Source organism: Sciurus carolinensis, chromosome 15 (genome assembly GCF_902686445.1).
Source record: "Sciurus carolinensis chromosome 15, mSciCar1.2, whole genome shotgun sequence".
Taxonomy (NCBI): Eukaryota; Metazoa; Chordata; class Mammalia; order Rodentia; family Sciuridae; genus Sciurus; species Sciurus carolinensis.
Genome location: NC_062227.1, coordinates 41,805,586 through 41,826,830, shown reverse-complemented (window position 1 = coordinate 41,826,830; position 21,245 = coordinate 41,805,586). Strand labels below are relative to the sequence as shown.

The window sequence follows — 21,245 nt, the reverse complement described above, 5'->3', positions numbered from 1 at the left end:
TCAAAATTTTGCAAGGAACCCCCAGATTAGGATACCTGACAATCCCTCTTAAGTGGATTATCCTTATTGATCCATACATTTATTCTAAATACAGCCTCCATTTCAGAACGTTGTGGGCCTCTATTCATCATTTTAATTTCTGGGTATTGACTGATATGTCTAAAACATTTACCCAGATATACTCTGTAAATGACAGTCTGTAAGATCTGTCTTTTTTTTTTTTTCCCTTTCTCTTTAGAAAATGCCATTTTAGAGAGCAGTGATGGGAACACTTGATACTACATGAAACTGCATAAAATTCTATAAATAAAATGACTGCCAGAGTGCTGTGGTCTATGCAGTGAATTACAAATGGTCATCAAAACTATAGGTCACAGTTCTAAAGCCATTTGGCCGGTAGTATTCTACCAGGGACCCCAAATGATCAGTGTTCTCCATCTCTGGTAACATGAATAACTGCATTCACTTGTGGTTGTTTTTTGCCATTGCATTGATACCTGAGGTTGATGAAAGGAAAATCATAAAAGGAGCTCTAGGCTACAAACCACTGGTGCCAACCAAGTTATACTGCAATATTGATGAGTTTGTTAACCTTTGTGATAGATGACAGGGCTGCCCCATGGCATAGGAGAGATGGCGCGTAGGGACTGAGCTCTGAGATAAAATGGTAGCATATATTCATCATTAGGAGACTGGAAGTCCATCCCATAAGTAAAATTTCCTTAATGAAGCACATTGTATTATTGGTGTTTGAGAAAATAAAAACTCAAAGGATAAATATAATGCCAGATTGAAATGGCCTCGTACAGAAGGTACTGGAAAACACTAACTTAACATATAAGTTAGAGTGCCTGAGTCTGGCTGAACAACTGGTGGAAAAATGGAAGGAGTTATCAAGTCAAGTCTCCTGGGAGCCTTCATTTCCCATCTTAGTGGAATTAAGGAGAGAAGTAGTCCACCATGTTAGGAGATAGTTCATTATAGGCAGGTAGTGTGTGTCTGAGAACCACACCTGGATTAGAATCCTCACCCTGCCTCTTAGCAGCTTTATACCTGGGGCAAAATGTTTAGCCTCCCTGAGTCAGTTCCTGTGGGGATAATAACTTCTTCACTGCATTATTGTATTATACAAAGTCCTGGCACTTTTCCCTGGCACTTGGTAAGCATTCAAAATGAAGAGTAGCAATAATTTAATATAGGATGGATTCCAGCATAGGGCCTGATGGAAAGTGGTTTTTTGGAGTTTTTGTTCCCTCTGTCCTTCCTTTGCCTAAGGGATGGAGAGAAGAGTCACCCTTTTCAGAGTCCAAAGGCCCTAAGAAGAGCCAGAAGCCTCTTGGAGATGAGCATATCCACCTCGTAGTGGATCAGCAGAGGCAGCCTTGACACTTGGACAGGGTCCCCTAGTCTTCACATCCCCAAAAGATTGTGATAGTTTCATATTTGTTAGATATTACAAAAACATCATCGATTTTCACAACAGAGCATTTTCATCTGACTTCTAAACTCAATTTGATAGCATAAGTGTTAGGTTATTGTTACCTAGCTATGGGGTCATTGTACATTTTGTAATCATCACAAACCAAAAAAAAAAAAAGAGAAAGAGAGAGCTACAGAACTGTTTGACATCCTCTGAATCCCAATACTATATAATCCTGTATTTAATCGGGGAGTTCGAGGATTTGAAGAGCTATAGGGTACGTGAAGGCTGTGTGTGGCTCTAAGGCTGCAAACAGAGGTCAAGAAACTATTCCCAGTCAAACCTGCCTAGCCATGTTAAAGCTGAGACGTTGCCAGGGATAACTCCATTCCTTGGGCATGGCTGGGCCAGGCCATGGCATTACCAAATGTGACCCTGGACATGTCCATCATATAGAATTAGGGCCTCACCCAAGCCACGAAAGCTGTATAAAAACATTTGTTTATAAGCCAAAGGAAGTGGCTATGACAATTGATTGTATTCCAAATTTTTAGTGTTACTTTGTCTTTGGGCTTTTTCCATCTTTCAAATATTAATATTGAAAAAGGCATAGAAGGACAGGTTCTCTTAAATAAATCTGACATATTAATATTCAAGTTTAAATTCTGAAAAGATTAATATGGAAGTGGGGACCGGGGGTGTGGCTTAGTGGTAGAGCACTTGCTTAGCATCCTTGAGGTCCTGGATTCAATTCCCCAGCACTGCAAAGGGAAAAAACAGTACAGAAACGATTATTTACTTCTCAAAATAACTGCTCTTCAAAAACATTCACTCAAGATTCCACTAATTAATGAGGTCTCCTAGGGCTTTTGACATTTAATTAATTTTAATTACAACTTTTGAAGAGTACTCTGCAAGCACGCCATACCTATGTTCCCTTTGTTAATTGAAATAAGGACTCAATTATTATTGTGTTTTGGTAACCTCGAAACTAATTGCCTTCCATTTCATGTAGGTTGTTTTTAAATTAATCCTTCTTGGCCAAGAATTTTATTTTCTTCCATGTCCATGGGAAATCTCAATGACTAGAATGTTAATACGGTAATTATAATATTGTTGGATAAGTCTTATTTCAGATCTCCACTCTTAGGATATAATTTATATAAAATCTCATTAATAGAAGGTTATATACTATTTGTCTTTCATTATTATACTCTTTACTCCGGGAAAGTCTTTACTTTAGGCCCCAAAGATGTATACTGTATTCAAAGTCCATGGAAGCACCCTAGATTTTAATCAAGAACTTTTTTTTCCCAGTGCCACTTGCCCTTCTTGCCACAGACTGAGTGGCTGCCTGTACCTTCCCCCAGCCTTGCTTGCCTGAGGCTTGAATATTGGAGGGTTTTTCTGAAAAAGGTCTCTTAGGTCCTTATTGTCAATGTATAAAACTGAAAAAAGAAACATATGCATCTGAGAATCAGGCTTTTGACTGTAAATCACACTTGGCCTTGCATAATGAATTAAATGGAGGTTCATTTAATTTGACTGAAATATCCACTGATAGCTCTGTGACAGGGTTGTGCACTCTGCATAAAAGTCTCTTTATAAATAAGGTTTCTTAAGGATGGAATGATTTTGTTATCTGGGAGAGAGGGAGGATGGGAAGAAATGTAAAATACAGGGCAGGGAGCACACAGTGAAGGCAAAGTTACAAAGTTCAGGAAACCACGATTACAAAACTCCTTTCTTTGGATTGACGACATTATCCTGAATGTGGCTTTTTAGAGAAGAAAATTCATGATAAAGGTGAGTCCAGTTTTAGATCACCTATAGCATGTATATTTTCTGAATCATCAGTATGGAAACAAAATGATCTATACCCCACCTGAGTATTCCAAAGTCTCTTTAGTGATTTCTCACAATTTCAAGCAGCATGATCTTTGAGACAGGATATGTTACCCCCCTCACCACCACCACCACTGTCACCACGAGGTGTGTGCAGTGGATCTTCAGCGGGGAACTTTAAGGAAGTGGGTGTCCCACCAGCAGGTGTCTCCAGATCCATTGTCTTTTGTGTAATGAGTTGAGCAACCACGGCTATGAAAATGATTTTTTTTTCCCCAAAAGGATACCTGAAAGCCTCATTCTCACACTGCACTGTTTCATAAACACTTGACCTGTCTTTTATTTCTTTTAATCCATAGATGTGTGAAACAAAGGTAGGTAACAGAAGAAAGAAATTAGTTTGTAGGTAATATTTATAAAATACTCCAGTGACCTACTGGAGTAGGAGTATTATACCTACAGTATAATATAGTTAGTATATGTAATTTTGTCCTGAAAACATCTACACTTTCTATTCCAACCATGCAATAATTTATTTTGTGTGATTAAGGAATTCTCGGGCTGGGAGCTAGCTCAGTGGTAAAACACCTGCCTAGCTTATGGGAGACCCTGGTTTCAATCCCCAGCACCACAAAAAAAGAGAAAAGAAATTCTCATGTGTTGTTTTTATCTTGTGAATATTTAGAGAAAAAGGACCTTTTTTTCCATTTTCACAAGTTATTGACCCCTTAATCTGTGCTCAGGACCTTCCCAACTAAACTGAACTATAGGGAGCGGAGAGAGGAAAGGAAGGGCAAATGCCTACTCCAGCAGGCATGAAGCTGAGATAAATTTTCTGGAAAACCTTCTGAAAGTTAAGAAAGTAGTTCCTGTCCATAATGTTTTTGATTTTAATCAAAGATTGGAGTTGGTTTTGACTGCTTGCTGACCTCCTTTGCTTAGAAACCAGAATCTTTCCAGTTCTTGGTTCTATTGGGTGCATTTCATTTTTCCTTTCGTTTCTCTGGTAAGCTATCATTTGTTATTTTTCTAGCTTTATGTGGCCAGTGATGGCACAGCAAAGGCAGAGAGCCGTGGGAACTGTGTGTTCTCCCCTCTGACTTAACCTCCAGGTTATGTGTGTGCATATACATACCCAGTCACATTTTTCAAGTTTCTTCCAAATTAAAATTAAATTAAAAAAATTTTTTAATAAGCACACTTCCTTCCATCCAGTATCCCTTTCTAACAATTGCTGCACCCCTTTCTTTCTATCCAGTTCCAGAAAAGAGTGGACTGCCTCATTGACTCCACAATCACCCCCTGTTCTGGCTTCTGTCTGCCTCACGTAACTCAAGCCTCATTTGCTAAACTTTCCAGTGACCTGCTAACTACCACTGTGGTGGAACCTCTGCCAATGCTTTCCGTGGCTTCCTGCCCTCTCCTCCATCTTTACTCGATTGTGCTTCTGCACTTCCCCTGCTTCCTTCAGTCATGGGTATACTCTGTGAGCAGTAAGATACAGCCCCTTGTTTTCCAGGTCCTTTGCCCCTCTCCTGGGGTTCAGCCTTCTATGCTTCTTTGGATCTCAGTGTCACCAGAACTTCAAAGTCTATCTACCAGAACAAAATTAAGCTAAAACAGTATCTCAAAACAGAACTTCTTGGTGTCTCCCAAGCCCTGTTTTCCCTTCTGAGTTTCTGTCTGATAAATGGTACCAGTGTCTGCCCTATCATCAAAGCTCCCAGGCCAGAGCATCGTTCTGGTGGTTCTTTCTTCCTCAAGACTTTCTCAGTAAAATTTCCTGTGAATGTATTCTCCTGCTACCTTGAGTACATTCATTGTGTTCCCATGAGCCCTTGCACATACTTCTGTTATTACCCTTAACAATTTTTATCTTACATTGTCTCCTACCCTCACAAATGAGTTGCTCATTTTTATGTACTCAACACAAGCTCAACAAGCATACGAAAGGCATTCAACATGTAGTTGAACAAATAAGCAGGAAAATGAAGTTAACACAAATACAAAGGGAAGGGCAGAGTGACTGCTGTGTCCTGCAAGCTCTTGGGGTCAGTGAAAGCAGGTGGTGTCTGTGGTCCCCACTGTGTCCCCCCTTGTACAGTTTATTTACGCCCCCACTAGTACATTATTTCACTGTGTTCAATGGCAGGCACTTGAATATGGCCCCCTAGCAATGTGCTTTGTAGGCTCTAGAACAGAACTCTCCATTTCTCCCCTTGCATGAATTAGGTTTATATTTAGCCCTAGGTTAGCAGTGTTGCTAGTGAATACCACATTATCAATGCCAGGGCAGTGGTGTCATTTGATAAGAAGTAAGTCAGTGACATTTGAGAAAGGGGACTGACTTCTATGAACGGGCGAAGAGCAGAGATTTATGCAGCTGCAAAGAAAAGCTTTAGACTAGGGAACTGCTCAAAAAGCAGGGCTCTGGGTGTGACAGCAACCGGCCCTCTATGCTGCCACCTGGATCCATGGCGTGTTTATTGTTTCTGTCTGTCTGTGGTACTGGGCATTGAACCCAGAAATGATCTACCTCTGAGTTATATCACCAGTGCCCCCCATATATATATATATATATATATATATATCTTTTTTTTTTTTTTTTTTCTCTTGAGACAGGGCCTCCCTAGGTTGCCCAGACTGGCCTCAAACTTGAGCTCCTCCTGCCTCAGCCTCCCAAGTAGCTGGGGTTACAGGTGTGCACCATGCTGGCTTGGTTCTGTCTTAAACAGTAGGACTTTGGTGCCACAGAGTTTTTCTGTGAACACCAAACTACTCATAGCCAGAAATGACCTAGAGATGGGCAGAGGACACCCATAATCTGCACTGGATAGTAACACCCATCTCAAAACAACGCCAACCCCTCACTTAGCACTGGTATTAGAGGTTTATTCCTGAAAATTCAGTTACCTCTCCCTCCATGTGTGGCCAGTTGAAGTTCAGTCTTCAGTGGAAATAAACAGAAGGGCTCTAGTCCACCAGCCGCAAAATAGTCCCTTTTATCTTCATCTTGGGATGAATTTACTCGAGGGTACACAGCAAGCAGAACCACAGCGTGTCCTAGTTGGGGAACGTAGGCATTGTCATCTTCACTCCAAACTACTTCAACATGCGGAGGGGAGACGATGGTGGGCGGTGTGCCAGTCCTGGGGCTCCCTTTGTTCCCTAGGTCGTCAGTGAATATTGGATGTGGTGGAACGAACACCCAGCCTAAAATGACTCATCAAGATCCACCTAAAAATAGAAAAAAAAACATTTTGTAAGGTATGTTTAAAAATAAAAATGCCTTTTGTTATGGGTTTTTGTTGAAAAATATTAACCTGTTAATCTCTGCCTGGCATCCTGTGTGGCATCTTTGTGTCACAGGTGATGGATCCCCAAACCCTGCTATCTACAGGACAACAATAACAATAATGACAGTCCTTATTATTTTAGCCCTCGGGCTAATTTCATATACATGGGGAGTAAGTTAGTGTGACAGTGTGTCAGCTGAGTTCAGAAGCAGGGATCAGCCCTGGTGGCTGCTGAGATGGTCCCAGACAGAGAATGTAACATGGGCTGGGCAGGAGGAGTGGGTGTTTAGGTGAGGGTGGACAGTGTCCACTGAAGCAGAGAGAGGCAGAACAGCACAGGGTGTGTGGTGACAGAACCCACCACTTAGATGTGTGTTCTCGTGGAGAACTGGTGGGAGAGAGCACTAGGAAGGTAGGTTGGAGCCAGACAGGAGAGGCTGGCCTTTATCCAGCAATCAGAGGGGGCCACTGGAGATGGAAATAACATGATGAAAGCCATACGCTGAGGCTTTTAGAAAGAATGTGCCGAAAGTGTAGCACTTAAAAGTGAAATTGAATATGAGAGAAAACTGGAAATAGGGTGATTGACCTTCCAGTCCTTTATTGTCAGATAAAATTCATTTATACATAACTACCTTCCTCTTGGATGTGACTGTTCCACATTGAATCACATCAAAAAGCAAAGAATGATTACTGTTGTCAGGGTGTAAGAGACAGGAAGTAGGATGGCACAGTAAACCTTCACTATTTATAACTTCCGAATTCCAAAATGTATACATCCCATCAAAGCATATAATTCTTCCCATAAAATGCTGTGAAATAGGACTTCATTGGAGCAGCCATACCTGCAGCACCAAGTTGAAAGTACCAAAGCGCCCTGGAGGGGATCATCAGCTATGCTTACCCACCCATGGCCACTTGCTGGTCTAGCCCTCCTGTGCCTCAGCACAATCACACCTGAAATCTTATCTTGGAAGAGGTGGATCCCTTTAAATTTGTCTTTTTTTAAACTACCATTTTTCCAAAGTGGGTTTCAAGTAAGCTTAATCCTTTCACTTTGAACTCATAATTGCTCCCAACCTCCTTTCAAGGAGCCATGTGGCCACCCCAAAAGTTGCCTGTGACTGGACACATGCCTGTAATCCATCAACTCGGGAGGCTGAGGCAAGAAGATCACAAGTTCAAGGCCAGCCTCAGCAACTTAGTAAGGCACTAATTAACTTAGAGAAACTCCATCTCAAAATAAATAAATAAAATGAACTGGGGATATGGCTCAATGGTAAAGTGCTTCTGGGTTCAGTTCCCAATACAAAAAAAAAGTTGCTCATATCCCAGATTCTGTTTTGAGAGTCAGCTGTAAACATTCCCAATGGCCATAACTTTCTGTTCACCAGGCCCTGGAACCTACATGTGCTGCTTCTTACTTTCCACCTCCCCCACATTGTGGAAAACCCCTGGGAAGCTCTTAAGACTGCCCAGCTCTGAAGGAGGTGGCAGACCTTGGGTATCTGGGACTGGTTATGCAAACAGGAAGACTGGATTTCCCTTATGCCACATTCAGCTACAAATGGATTCTTTTCTGGGTGCCAAGACTTAGGCCAGCCAATTAGTTTAAATTAAATTGCATATTATAATTGACATCTCAGCATATTATAATTGACATCCCAGGTAAGCAGTCCCTAATGAAATGTCATATGTAATGACTAATTCCAAAACTTAGAGAATTCTAAATTGAATTAAGCATTGACCTGTTTTCCTCAGTTCCACTCTACCCCAATATTAAGATGTGATTGTTTGTTTTAAAATTAAAAAGTTAGCAGAGCCCTTTTCTCACATTTCCCATGTTGTCTATTACCATAAACACCCACCCGACCAAGGCCGCCTGTTAATGTTACACCAATCCACCCTGGACTCTGTAGACACTCCCTGAAAAAAGAAATACAACCGGCTACTAACAAGACAGAAGGAAGATGAACAATGCCCCCCAAAAACTGGGAGTGGGGTGACCCAGCCAGGCCTTCAGTGTCCTGGGGGAGCTTAACTTTGGAAGGAAAGGCAGATTCCAAAAGGGTGCCAGAGCTGAACAGTCCTCTCTTATCTTGACACAAGCCTCATTGGCTCCAGGTTTTCTTTTTGCAGCCATTCACCTACCACCTTTTTAAAAGCTCAAAAAGGGGAAGCATGCAGCTGTTTGGGAAGGAATCTGCTACTCTGAATATTTTGCTTTACCTTGAAGAACTTCTCCAAATGAAAAAGACTCCTGTGACCAACCCAATGGGGCCCCAGTAACAGGGCTGTGGGTCCTGCAGATGGGAGCAGTGATCCTGGCCCCAGGAAGAAATGCAGTGGATGAGACTTTTCTAATTGCTTCCATCTCACTTTAGAATCAGGATTTGCTGGACTGCCCGTGATCACGTGACTTTCCTTAAAGACTGGTTTTCTTTGGCAAGTGATTCAGGCCTGGGACGGCAGTTGGAGGCTCAGTGTGCAGTTGACTTAGGAGGTGGATGATAAATAGCGGGAGCCCGTTTTATTTCATCTGAAGCAAACGCAACACCAAAGCTTGCTCTTGCTGTTTGATTGTCTTCAGTACCCAACTGCTGGGAAGGAGAGGAGTTGAAGGCAAAGGTGAAAAAAGTGGTGAGAACATGGCCTCAAAAAGGCAGAGGCATTTCAAAGCACAGTATTTTTGATGGGGTCCAAATAGGCTGTTTTTGACCTCTGTTGTTTAGTGTAGACAAGCAGGACCAAGTGGAAACTGCCCCCTGCTGCCTGACATGGAGAACTACATATAAAATGCCCACCTCGTTAACCAGAACTGCATCTGGAAATGCCTGCAGGGGCTGGAAAGCTGGAAAGGGCAGCCAACTCACCGAAGACCTGGACATCATGGGTCACCCAGATCCTCGCCAGTGTGAAGTTGAAATGAGGGCAAGCAAGTCCAAAGCAGCTCTTATAAAAAGTTCTACTTTTTGGATTTGGAGCGCTACTTCATTGTACCCTCTGAAGCCTTGTTTCTTTCAAAGTGTGTTCCCTGGTCCCGTGGCCTCCATTTCACCTAGTAGCTTGTTAGAAATACCAGCTCTCCCCATTTGTGTACAATAAATCAAAAAGTCAAAAGAGAAAAAGATAGAAATGTGGTTCTGGGCACAGAGCCATGACGCATACCCCTGCCCCCAACTGCAAAAAATATAAATAAAGATCATGAAGCTCTTGGATGTGCAGTATCTAATAAAGTCTGCAGTGGTGTTAAATGCTTATGTTAGAAAAAGATGTATTCTGCACCTTGATACTACAAGGTTCATTCCTTCACTATTCCCCAAATTGGAGCTTTTGAAAATAATGGCCACTCTTCCTCAGTACTATCTCAATAAAAATAAAATACTTTCAAGACCAAATAAAAAGGAAAGAAAAGAAAAGGAAATACCAACTCTCCAGCCCCACTGTAGGTCTCCTGAATAGAATCTGCATTTTGATAAGATCCCCAGGTGATTCACATGTACATTTGCATTTAACGCATTCCATTTGTCAGCCCCAAATAATACACACACACACACACACACACACACGCACGCACATACACAACATAGTTTCAGAAGGAGCTTTAACCCTGAAGAAAGGCCACCATTCCCAACCTGGGTCAAAGTGAATTTCATTTGTACACTGAATAAGCACATCTCCATAGGAGAGTCTCCTCCTCTACCAGCGTGGCAATTGCCTTCTGTTCCACTATACATCCTCACGTTTCACTAGACCTTTGACCAAAAAAAGGAACTTTAATTTGCTGTATTGCACGTGATTTTCTATATTTCTCCAGCAACTGACATTCACCAAACAGGTTCTTTCGAGATCAGTCGGCTCCCAGCAAATATATGACAGGTGTCTAGTTCTCTCTTTGGCAGTTCTGTGTTTACCATCTTTCTGGGTTGCTCCCATCGTCTGTCTTTCTCTCTTGCTTACCTTCCTGCTGTTACTGCTTGAAGAGTAGCCTGTTGACCCCGCAGGACAGAGCTGGCCCCTGGGTCCTTGTTAGTCTGTTGCTAACCTGGAGTGTTCTTTTCTGCGCCAGGTCAGGGAAGAATGCCGGCTCCTGAACGCCCCACCTGTTCCACCCCGAAGCGCAAAGCCTTTGTCCACAAGTCCCTCCATCCCTCCTCGCACAGTCAAGCCAGCGCGGCCACAGACTCGCTCTCCCAGCCCCACCTTGTCATACTATTCTTCAGGGCTGCACAACATGTAAGTCTTGCTTCAAGGGCTCATGACAACCTGATTTCTCTTCAGCCAGTTCATGGACCTTGAGAGCATCCCCTAGCAGGGTGGTGGGAGAGGAAATGGTTTTTATCATTTAAAATAATTTTACTGGAAGAGCATGAAGGGGTGGTCCTTGTTGGTTTTGACCTTGGACAGAAGAGCCCATGTCTTGGGAAGAGAGGATGTCACGGGTCTATGAGAAATCAGTGCAAAGGCCTCTGGATTCTCTTAAAACAGCATGTGTAGGATGCGATCCACTCTCACAAACCAGCATCTGGGTCTTGCCAATTTGACATAAGCAGACAGTACCTTCTACCAGGACCTCTAATTGAAAGGGTCCTCTTGGCTCTCTGCTCTAAATTCCCACCCACACAGAAATCCTTTCTTGATCACTACTGTTAGGTAGTCATTCCCTCCTGTCTGGATCCTTCCAGTGCTGTGAGCTCAGTTCTCTTTACTGTGCAATCCATTCCAATGTTGGCAAATGCCAACATTTTATTTTAAAGAAGTCTTTCAGACTGTCAAGTTAAAATCTGTCTCCATGTAACTACTATTTCTTACACCTACAGAAACAAAATAGGTCTTCCTCACTTCTGTCAGCCCATGAAAATTTGAAGTCTCCATGATATAAGTCTTGTCCAAAAGAGAGAGCATCAGTTCTGTCTGCCCACCTTCCAGCACACTACCATTTCACTGCCCCTCCTAAAATGTGGCCCCCAGACTGAAGGCACCATCACATGTGCCCTTCAAGTTTAAAGTAACTCTCTTCAATATTTTTTGTTGTTGTTCTTTGGTCATTTAAATTCTTATGCTTATGAAACTCAGTTGTACAGAAACCAAGGGGAGGAAAGCATATGATTGGAAACATGTCTTCCTCTGTCAGACTTTTAGGTATAAAATAGAGTCATGGGTGCTGGTGATGTGGTCTGTCATTGTCACACAAGATTGGCAAGCATGAGACACCCATTACCACTCTTTCACTCCCTTTTGTCCCAGGCAGATATCACTAATCAATTTTGACACCTGTTGGTGCAAAGCCCAAAACATGGTTTGGGAATTTTTCTCATCGTTAAAAATCCAGGTATTTACTAACAATGCTTTTCTTGTTAATTAAAAGTTATTTTTGTTCCTATCTCCACCGTAGCATTTTAAATCATTATGTGCATATCTGTAAGTATCAATATGTGTTATTAAAGATTTTTTTTAAAAAAAACAATGAGGTTAGCAGGTACTTTGTTGACTTTATGATAAGAAATCAATTTTTTCCTAATTGTATTTTTCTGCTCGCAAGTAACTTACATCTGTGGATAACAAAAAGCTTGAGATGTGACTTTTTTTAAAAAATAATAATAATTTCCTTTTCTGTGTGTGTGTTTGCTTTTTTAAGCAGCTCTACTAAAAGTGACACAAGTCCTTCTGAAAGTGCTCCTGTCTCCTGCTATCCATGCAACCGGGTGAAAACTGATTCTGTGGACCTTAAATCCCCATTCGGAAGTCCTTCTGCTGAGGCTCTGTCCTCCCGGCTCTCATGGCCTAATCATTACTCAGCAGCATCAGAGAGCCAGACCAGGAGTGACTTCCTGCTGGACCCAAGCAGGAGTTACAGTTACCCCAGACAAAAGACACCAGGCACACCAAAGAGAAACTGCCCAGCACCTTTTGATTTTGATGGCTGTGAGCTCTTAAGCAGCGCCCCCAGCTCAGTCACTGCAGAATTCAGTAGCAGCGTCTCTGGTTGTCCCAAGTCAGCCAGCTATTCTCTGGAGAGCACAGAGGAGAGCGCTCTTGCAGCTGGCATGACCAAGCAGAGTATCTCCTGCCCTGCCTTACCCCCCAGGGCCCCAAAGCCGGTGGAACAGAAAGCCGTCCCTGAAACTTCTCCTTTGCCTCTGAAAATCGATGGTGCTGAGGAGGACCCCGAGTCGGGGTCACCGGACCTCTCCGAGGACCAGTATTTTGTTAAAAAGGGCATGCAGGACATCTTTGCTGTCTCTTACCCTTTCTCATCTCCACTCCACCTCCAGCTGGCCCCCAGGTCCTGTGGCGATGGTTCCCCATGGCAGCCACCCGCTGACCTGTCGGGACTCTCTATAGAAGAAGTGTCCAAGTCATTGCGGTTCATTGGTTTGTCCGAAGACGTCATATCCTTCTTTGTCACCGAAAAGATTGATGGGAATTTGCTTGTTCAACTAACGGAAGAAATCCTCTCAGAGGATTTCAAATTAAGCAAACTGCAGGTGAAGAAAATAATGCAATTCATTAATGGCTGGAGGCCCAAAATATAGCCAAATATCCCCAGCTAGCACGGGACAGAACTGATTGGCATGTGTGCCAGGAGGGGTGGGCTGGGACACAGTTTCATGTTTTTGCACTAAAATCCTTCTCTGTAAATAGGGATAAGAGAAACTCTTACTATGCAGATTACGTTTTTGAATGGCGAACAGGCTATTTTGTACATCAATAAAGATGCTGTACAGAACACTTAGAGGTGTGCCTTGTACGTCCCTCAACACTCAGCAGCTGCTATAAGAACAAAAGGCATATTCAGAGAACTCATTCTTACCCCAGTAGGTTTATGTGAGAAGGTACGATATTTATTACAAAATAGCCAAAGCTGAAAGACATAAGAATCTTAGAAAAAATAATAAACAGTTTTTAGCAATTCCCTTCTTTGGGGGAGTTGACTTTAGACAATTAACTATATTCTGTGCTCTGTCATTTGAATTGCTTAGTGCTTATTGTTTTACTCTTGTGCCTGAAAATGTTAGTGATATGAAATGACACTTTACTGTTACATGCTTGGTGGGGATCTTTTTATCTAAAAGCATTTTCCAAAAGTCATGTGCTGATAGAGGATATATGATGTCCTTAGAAATATTACAAATCATGACCACAGTAATTGATCTGTAACTGCTGCTAATTTTATTGAGCAGAGAAAAAAAAAAGATATATATATATATGCACCTATGTTTTAAGCATAATTTTGAATCTGATATTTCAGGTAACATCTGTTCACATTCAAATAAATATCCATCCCTTGAGGTTTGGGGACCTTAAAGTTGATTCTCTTAGGAACAGTGAGTGAGATGATTCCAAAGATGATCCACACCCTGAACCTTGAAGCTCAGTCTTTTTAGGTTTCGTCACTGAAAACTTAAAAAAGGTCTGTAATGAAGAAATTAGTGTTTCAAGCCTGTTGGAGGACCAATTCGTGTATATCCATGCTGGCGTCCAGAGAAATGACAGTTTCTATCAAATGACATTTCTCGGCTTCGAGGGTCCCTTCCCTGGTGCCTGCTGATGAGCAATCTGGAGAGCACTTCTCAGTGTGAGGTGTGTCAACACACTTTTGAGAGCTCACAAATCAGACATAACATCCCTCAGATACTTTATGTCCTGTACCTTTGAGTAACTATTTTAAAATATCAATAAGTGTACTTGTTAATTTCATACACTTTTCCTTTCTGCTTTCCAAAGAAAATACTTGATTACTATACTTTTGTTCCAAGGATTCCAGGACAGAAGTCAGAATTTTTGCTACTAAATATTCTAAAACATGACTCCATCCCCATTCTTGACTTTTGGAAGGACCATAAACCTTAGAAAAGTCCTTTGATCAAGGCATCCAAACAGCCCCCAGGTCTGACCCTGGATCCTGAATGTGCAAACAGCCTCCAACAGGTGCGTGCTGTGGCCTCTCAGGTGGGGCAGATCAGTCACTAGGGTGTCAGCATGCTTTGCAGGATTGGGTCATATTTTATTGTCTCTTTCTATTTCCCAAAATTAAAAAAAAAAAAAGTAAATATAAAGGCAAGACCCGCCAGTCTGGGTTTGTATTCCTGAAATATGTCTTCTATTTCTTGGCATGAGTAAGATGTTTCTAGTGTATCTCATGGTAGTGTTAAGGCGAACTGGTACCTATTCTAATTTTCCATCTCAGATCTCCTTTTAAAACAAAACAAAACAGAAGACAACTCTGTTTTCCTAATATGCCTCCCAGAATGTAAATATTATACTCCAGGTAAAAAGAGTAACCTGTTAACTGTCAAACTGGAAGCGCCTCTTCCTAAGTAGCTGACAGAAGTATGAAGAAGTTCCCCATGCCAGACTCACATGACCCACAAGACTCCTATTTAGATAACATTCCTCCTAGTAAATTAACCTCTCAGAATTTCCCTTTAGGATAAAAACAGGCAAGATGTGGTTGGTGGGTTCATTGGTACACCGTTGCTCCCAACCTTTTTTAAGCACCCAGCAGTTGGACACGTTTCTTAAAGTCAAAAGCAAGAAGCGGGGTTTGTTTTGGTTTACTCCCCACTTAAATACTGGATTCCATTTGTCTTTTTTTTTTTTTTTTTTTTTGGAAAAATCTTATGCAAAATAGGGTCATTTTCCTTTTGCTTGTTTTTTTTGGTCTTGGTGTATTTATGCCAGGTTTATATTGATTGGCGACCTGGAGACTCCTCGAGGACAAGGACTGGCCTTGGATTCATGTATTCACGATACATTCCTTGAGCAATTTTGTGTGCCAGGCCCAAAACAAAAAATGACCCAGCCCCTGCCTTCCTGGAACTCGTTTTGTTTATGCTTAAAATCTCAGTTGCTGAGGCTGTGTGTGTATGGATAAGAGAGACATGAACTCCTCTGGGCAGCTGGGTATGTGGACAGTGAAATATGCCCTGTCTTTAAATATCCACAGATGGGATCAATGGCAGCTAAAGGCATAAAATAAACACCTCAAGACTGTTCAAACTTGTAACATGGAAGCAGAAAGCGTCTGTCTCTCACTGTCTTGTATTTTCTTTTACTGACTTGGAATTTTGGATTAATTGTAATAAAAAGTATCTTTGGCATTTGTAAAAGCCACAAATGGAACTGTTCTGATCTGAGTACCTGTCTGGAGAGGACTTTGACTAGACAGCATCTGTAGCCCCAAAAGAATCGCAACAATAAATGCAGAGCAGGAGTCAGAAGGAAGCGGCCCCTCCCTCCTGAGAGCTGCGATTTTGCGATGAAAAGCACTGTGCAGAGGTCCCATGAGCAGAACCTCTTCCACCACCTGGTCAAGACTGAATGCATCCTTGTTTGACAGGTTCCTGCCATCGGAAGAGTGACCATGGTGTTTGGGGGGAAGTACCTTTTTTTTCCAGTACTTAAATTCACAGCCCCCATCAGAAAAGAAAATCAGCAATAAACCAAGCCAAGCAGCTGAAACATAAAATGACCCAACTCAGGAGAACTCACACACAGATCAATTCTTTCTCAGAATCTTGTAAATGCCTGCGAGTTCTCTCTTCTTTAAGTTGAGCTGCTCAACTTTATGAACTGTGAAATGTACACTCACACTTTTTTGAACCAACCCACATATACCATCCAAGTTTATGAAGTTGTAGCAGACACCCATTCAGCTAAATCTCAGTGTTTATTCTTGTCTCCTGCAGAAATCCAGCAGTCTTATGGGAAATATTATGACAGTCCATTCCAACCTATGTCAGACACATTAACAGCCTCTGCTCACATTCCAGAACCACCTGCACATCAGCCACACACCTCCCTGAGAAGTACAGGGGGTGAGTGTGGATAGACAGAGTCCTTCGTTTTCCAAACACTTGGTATAACAAGTCACCCTCACCATGCCTAAGTAGTATAAAGTTGGCATTCCAAACAACTAACGAGAAAGCAAAATAGTTTTTCAAGAACCTAGTGAACTGTTCAAAGAACATTTTAGTTTCAGTCTACCAGAAAATTTTAAATATGTTGTTGGACACAAGGCTTTCAGAAACAAGTTCAGGGCTGGGAAGATAGCTCAACTGGTAGAGTGCTTGCCTTGCAAGCACAAGGCCCTGAGTTCGATCCCCAGTACTGAAAAAAAAAAAAAAAAAAAAAACCAAGTCCATTATATCAATTTCCAAAATTTTTCTGGCAATCTAAAGGAGGCTAAGGCAAGAACAGTAAAAAAAAAGTCCCAGCGTGCAAATGATGAAAAGCAGAACTTCCATACTGTGGGATGGTTATACTACGAGATTCTTAGGGCTGCGTCCTGTTAAATCACGTCAGTTAGTCTTCAGAACTTGACGTTTTAAAATTTGTCTCATTGTGGTAGCCGGAAACAAGGAGTAAATGTGATTTCAGTTAAAACTATATATAAATATCTTCTGTAATTTTGCTGCTCTAATTTGTAGCTCTGAGTTTTGTAATAGAGCTTATCACATTACAAATTTTCTTTGTTTACAATCTCATGTAGTGGGGCTCTGATAATTTCTTAGCTACAAACTCCCATTTTTATATTCAGTTCCATTCAAAATATTGTTTCAACTAGGCCTAAAAATTGAACTCCATTAAGAATTTGGGGACTTCTCTTCAACTTAAATGGAGATGATGTATTGTTTGCAGAGAATTTTGTAACTGTCTTTACAGTTTCTTAGCTTGGAAAACTTTGGGGTTGTTAACTACAAGTTGACAGTTGCATTATTTTCCAGTGGGCCCAGTGTGTACCTCAAGATAAACACAGTATGTTATGTCTAAGAGAACTCATTTGTCTGTTGATCTAAATGGTTCCAAAATGTCTATAAATAAAGAAAATTTCAAAGATGCTCTTCTTCCAGTTTTTCCTCAGTGAGCAGACCTAGTACAGAGTTTTCTAGGCCCTCTTTCCTTGCTTCCTTATGCAGCAATAGGTAGCTGGTCTAGAGAATTCCTAATACTGCAGGCCCGTTCTGGATTAAGAGTGTGAAGATTACAGCTGTTCTACACAAAAACTGGTAACCAGGTACACTGATGGCATCCAAAGAGAACCCAGTACCTGTGTGATCGGGAGATGGAGCTCAAGACAAATGTAGATGAGGTGGAACGCTTTTAAATAAAAGTCTGCATGTTCAAATGGTGTGCGGGAAGGGTGCTATGTGTTTCAGTTCATGTAAGTACAACAGAGCAGAAATGGCCAAGAGTACTAGAGAAAGCCATAAGCATTCCAGCCTGCTGTGGCATCTGCCAGTTTTACAACCAAGTTGGAAAATAACAAGTAGAAATGGATTAAAAGTTTTTATTCTACTCAAAATAGCTTGAAATGACTTCCCAACATTCTCTGCCCTCAATCTTCCTGCCTTCTTTTACTAGACTAAAACATCCCCAAATTGTTCATTCTGCCTTCTTCTCCTTAAACTTTCAGTCCTACTCTCCCGTTCTACAGGGTTAAAACCAGTGACGGCACATATGTGGCCATCTCCTGGATTTTGGTGTGCCCTGGAAGAGTCCATAGGCATAATGTAGGTTAGCTAAAACTGCAAGGATCTACCTCAAGGCACAGGAGTACTTACCTCAGGTACACACCAGGACACTCGACTCCAAGTTGGATATTGCAGAGTAAATTTAGACATAAGTTTAGAGTTAAATGTCCCCCAATTCCTATATATCTGAAGTTAGGTCATATCATTGAAAACAACAATGAAATGTTCGATAAATTTTCTGTTTTGCTTAAATTACTTTCTCCTTAAACTCCTTCTTGCTTAAATAACTCACACACATCTTTCAGGGTTTGCCAGATATGATCTCCAGACTAGTTAGGTTCCACTCTGCTAATAGAGCTCCCTGTACAAATCTCTGTCTCTGTGTAAGTTACAAGCTCCTTGGTTTCTGGGCAGTGTGTGTCTTCATAGTCTCTTCAAAATAGATATGACTTGAGGTCCTATTGAATGACAGCATGGATGCCATGATGTTTCCTGATGGTGTCCAATTGTGCCATCAAGATCAAGACTGCAACCTCGAGGAAACAATGAAGTGAAGTCAAATGAGGGTCAGGAATGTGGCCTAATGGTAGAGCACGTGCGTAGCACACGTAAGCCCCTGGATTCAGTCCTCAGCACCAAAAAAATAAGTCAAATGATATCAGTGACACATACTCAAAATACCTGAGTAGACCAAAGATAGCACGGCATAAACTTGTTTCAGAAACCCCAGGTTGAGTTTGTTTCATTTATCAATGAATAAATTTTTCTTACAGTTTAAACCAATGACTTTTATTTTTGGATGGATGTAAAATGAACCAAAGAGATCAATGATTGATAACAGATATTAGCTTAAAAGACACAGGCTATTGGAAAGTAATAGATAGGGTTGGAACCTAAGCTTAGAGTGCTCTCAGGGCCAAGGGCAGTGATGGGAAAGAGGAACAGATGTTCTGTGTTCTCAAACTGGCCAGGAAACATGGTGCAGGACTCAGAAAATACCATCCACAGGCAATACATAGAAGCTGAAAGCCAAAAGGACTTTGGAAATTAACTGGCCCATCCTCTTGACTTCATAGACATCAAACCCATACAGGGGAAATGACTTTCCCCAGAGTACAACATATGGTTTGTGATACAACAAAGACATGAAGTTAAATCTGGTTTTCCATTTTGTATCCATTCCGTTATAACACTGTCTCCCCGGTTCCTCAACTTTTAACTTTCAAAAATAACAACAGTTGTGTAGTGCATGGAATTTCCTACCCAGGTCCCCACTCTCTCTTCTAAGGCTGAAAAACAGAAGATAATCCTCAACTGATATTCCCCAGGTAAAATCGAGTGCAAATGAAGACACTAGAACACACATTTTGCTTTTTGATTAAAAGGGATAACTCAATGGAGATACTCAATGAGGTGTAAATGCAAAGGAAGAGCTTATCCACTGCACCTAGGTGGAGAAGCAGCTGTAGTACTGAACATGGCCACAGGGTGCCAGGCTCTTCCGCCCAGCCCATGACTACCCCAGGATTACCCCAGTCAACTCTGGCTGGACTACAATGGGGAGTCAAGGATAAGAATAGAAGAATCTAATGTTTTAGTCCAGCCATGTTGGAGGGCCCTGTTTTCCCATCTGTCATTCTACTTTCCTCAGCCAAAGGCATTGGCATCTTGAGGCTGTGGAAATGACTAAACAGAAGTGACTCAAGAAAGACAAGGAATTTGAAAATGGGGCACTGATCAGGTTTATTTTTTTTTTCAAACCAGATGTCTGCTCAGAAGAGACCAGAGGGACTTTTCAAAGTGTAAAGCTGGCCTGTCGTAGACCTGGCTCTTTCTTAGTTCTGAGTCTTGCTTTGGGATTTTTGGAACTTAATAATTGTGAATCAGAAGCTCTTGAGTAAAAAGAAGCTGTTCTTTTTTATTTCTCTGATTGGTTTTGAGCAATAAAACCCATAAACCAAAACAAACATCAATCAAGTAACATTGTGCTAAAGTTGTCTTTCAGATTAGAATTGAGAAAAAAGTTTCCCTAAAGCCTCCCTGGCACTTCACAGTCAAACCATGAACCTACTTAGTATCCTGCGAGAAAGGACAAAGACCTATCTAAACAAAAAAAGAAATTGTCCAATTGCCATCTTTGTATAAATATGTTTCTGCTTCATTTTTTGTTCTTTACTACTCAGTATCTCAGTTATTGACAAAGTAAAGCAAGTCTCTTTCAGTTCCACTTATAAAGCAGGAACTGATTTTTATAAATCCAGTAAACTAACAATTCCATTTTTCACAGGTAAGGTTGCCATCTTGAAATAATATGATTGCCAGTTCATATGGTTTTTTTTTTTTCCCCACTTTGGTGATTTGTGAATAAAGGTCATGGAGAAATATGATTTTTCTGAATGGATCACAGGTCACAGAAACACAGTTGTTCTTGTTGAAAAAGGGTCTGCTGGGTCCATTTTTCTTTTTACATCAGCCCATCCAACACATCTAGAGACCCTCACTTTGGGTTCTTTATATATAAAAGGACTGTAGAACTATGCCAGGGTTGTGTCTGCATCCTATTTGCTCCTGTCTCCTTTTGAAGTTTAGTAATGTAAATGATTTTACCATTGAAGCAATGCAACCTTGAGAGGTCATGAGACTGGTTTCCTACCCTTGAGGCAGGATCACTGAGAAACCCGTTTATCTCAAAATCTGAGTCCTGGGCAGGACTTTTGCCTTCATCCTGTGATGGCCTCTTCCTGGATTTAGAGACCTCCAGCATAGCAGGTCTCATTCCTATGGCAAACAGTTCTAGCTCTTCCATCTGGGCCTCATTTGGCAGCTTAAATTGTTCATCTAATTTTTTAAGTGAGTTGTATCTCAATCTTTTACTATCCAACTATCCCTTCATGGAGATAAATTGCAGATCAGGTCATTTCCTGTTATATTCTTTGGCAGACCTAGAGACTGTTCGTTTTTTCGTCCTCGTCTTTCTATTAGATGAGACTAGCACTTGAATTCAGCTCTGAGTCCCCCAGTTATCTGGAGCACATGTGGGAAAAGCAAGGTTCCCCTGCATTCATTTATCATGGGTGATAGAAAAATGTGGAAGTTATTTCTTCTGGCAGAAGAAAGGTCACCTATAGAAAGACCACTACTAATGGTGACACGCAAAAGACGTATCATAAATCAGTTAATCATCGATAGTTTATTTGGAAGGCTGAG

General features: G+C 41.4%; 1 protein-coding gene across 3 annotated transcripts in view; it reads left to right on the top strand.

Annotated features, from left to right (window-relative positions):
• Garem1 (GRB2 associated regulator of MAPK1 subtype 1) overlaps positions 1–14,650 on the top strand; it is a 187,168-nt gene extending 172,518 nt beyond the window's left edge. For 2 of the 3 annotated variants that reach the window (XM_047526424.1, XM_047526426.1), the window contains exons 5-6: positions 10,631–10,797; positions 12,200–14,650. In XM_047526424.1, the coding sequence (XP_047382380.1) occupies positions 10,631–10,797; positions 12,200–13,097 (1,065 nt within the window). In that variant the 3' untranslated portion in view covers positions 13,098–14,650. The remainder of the gene's footprint in view (positions 1–10,630; positions 10,798–12,199) is intronic. The other variant, XM_047526425.1, reaches the window with a different exon arrangement.
• The last annotated feature ends 6,595 nt before the right edge of the window (positions 14,651–21,245 follow it).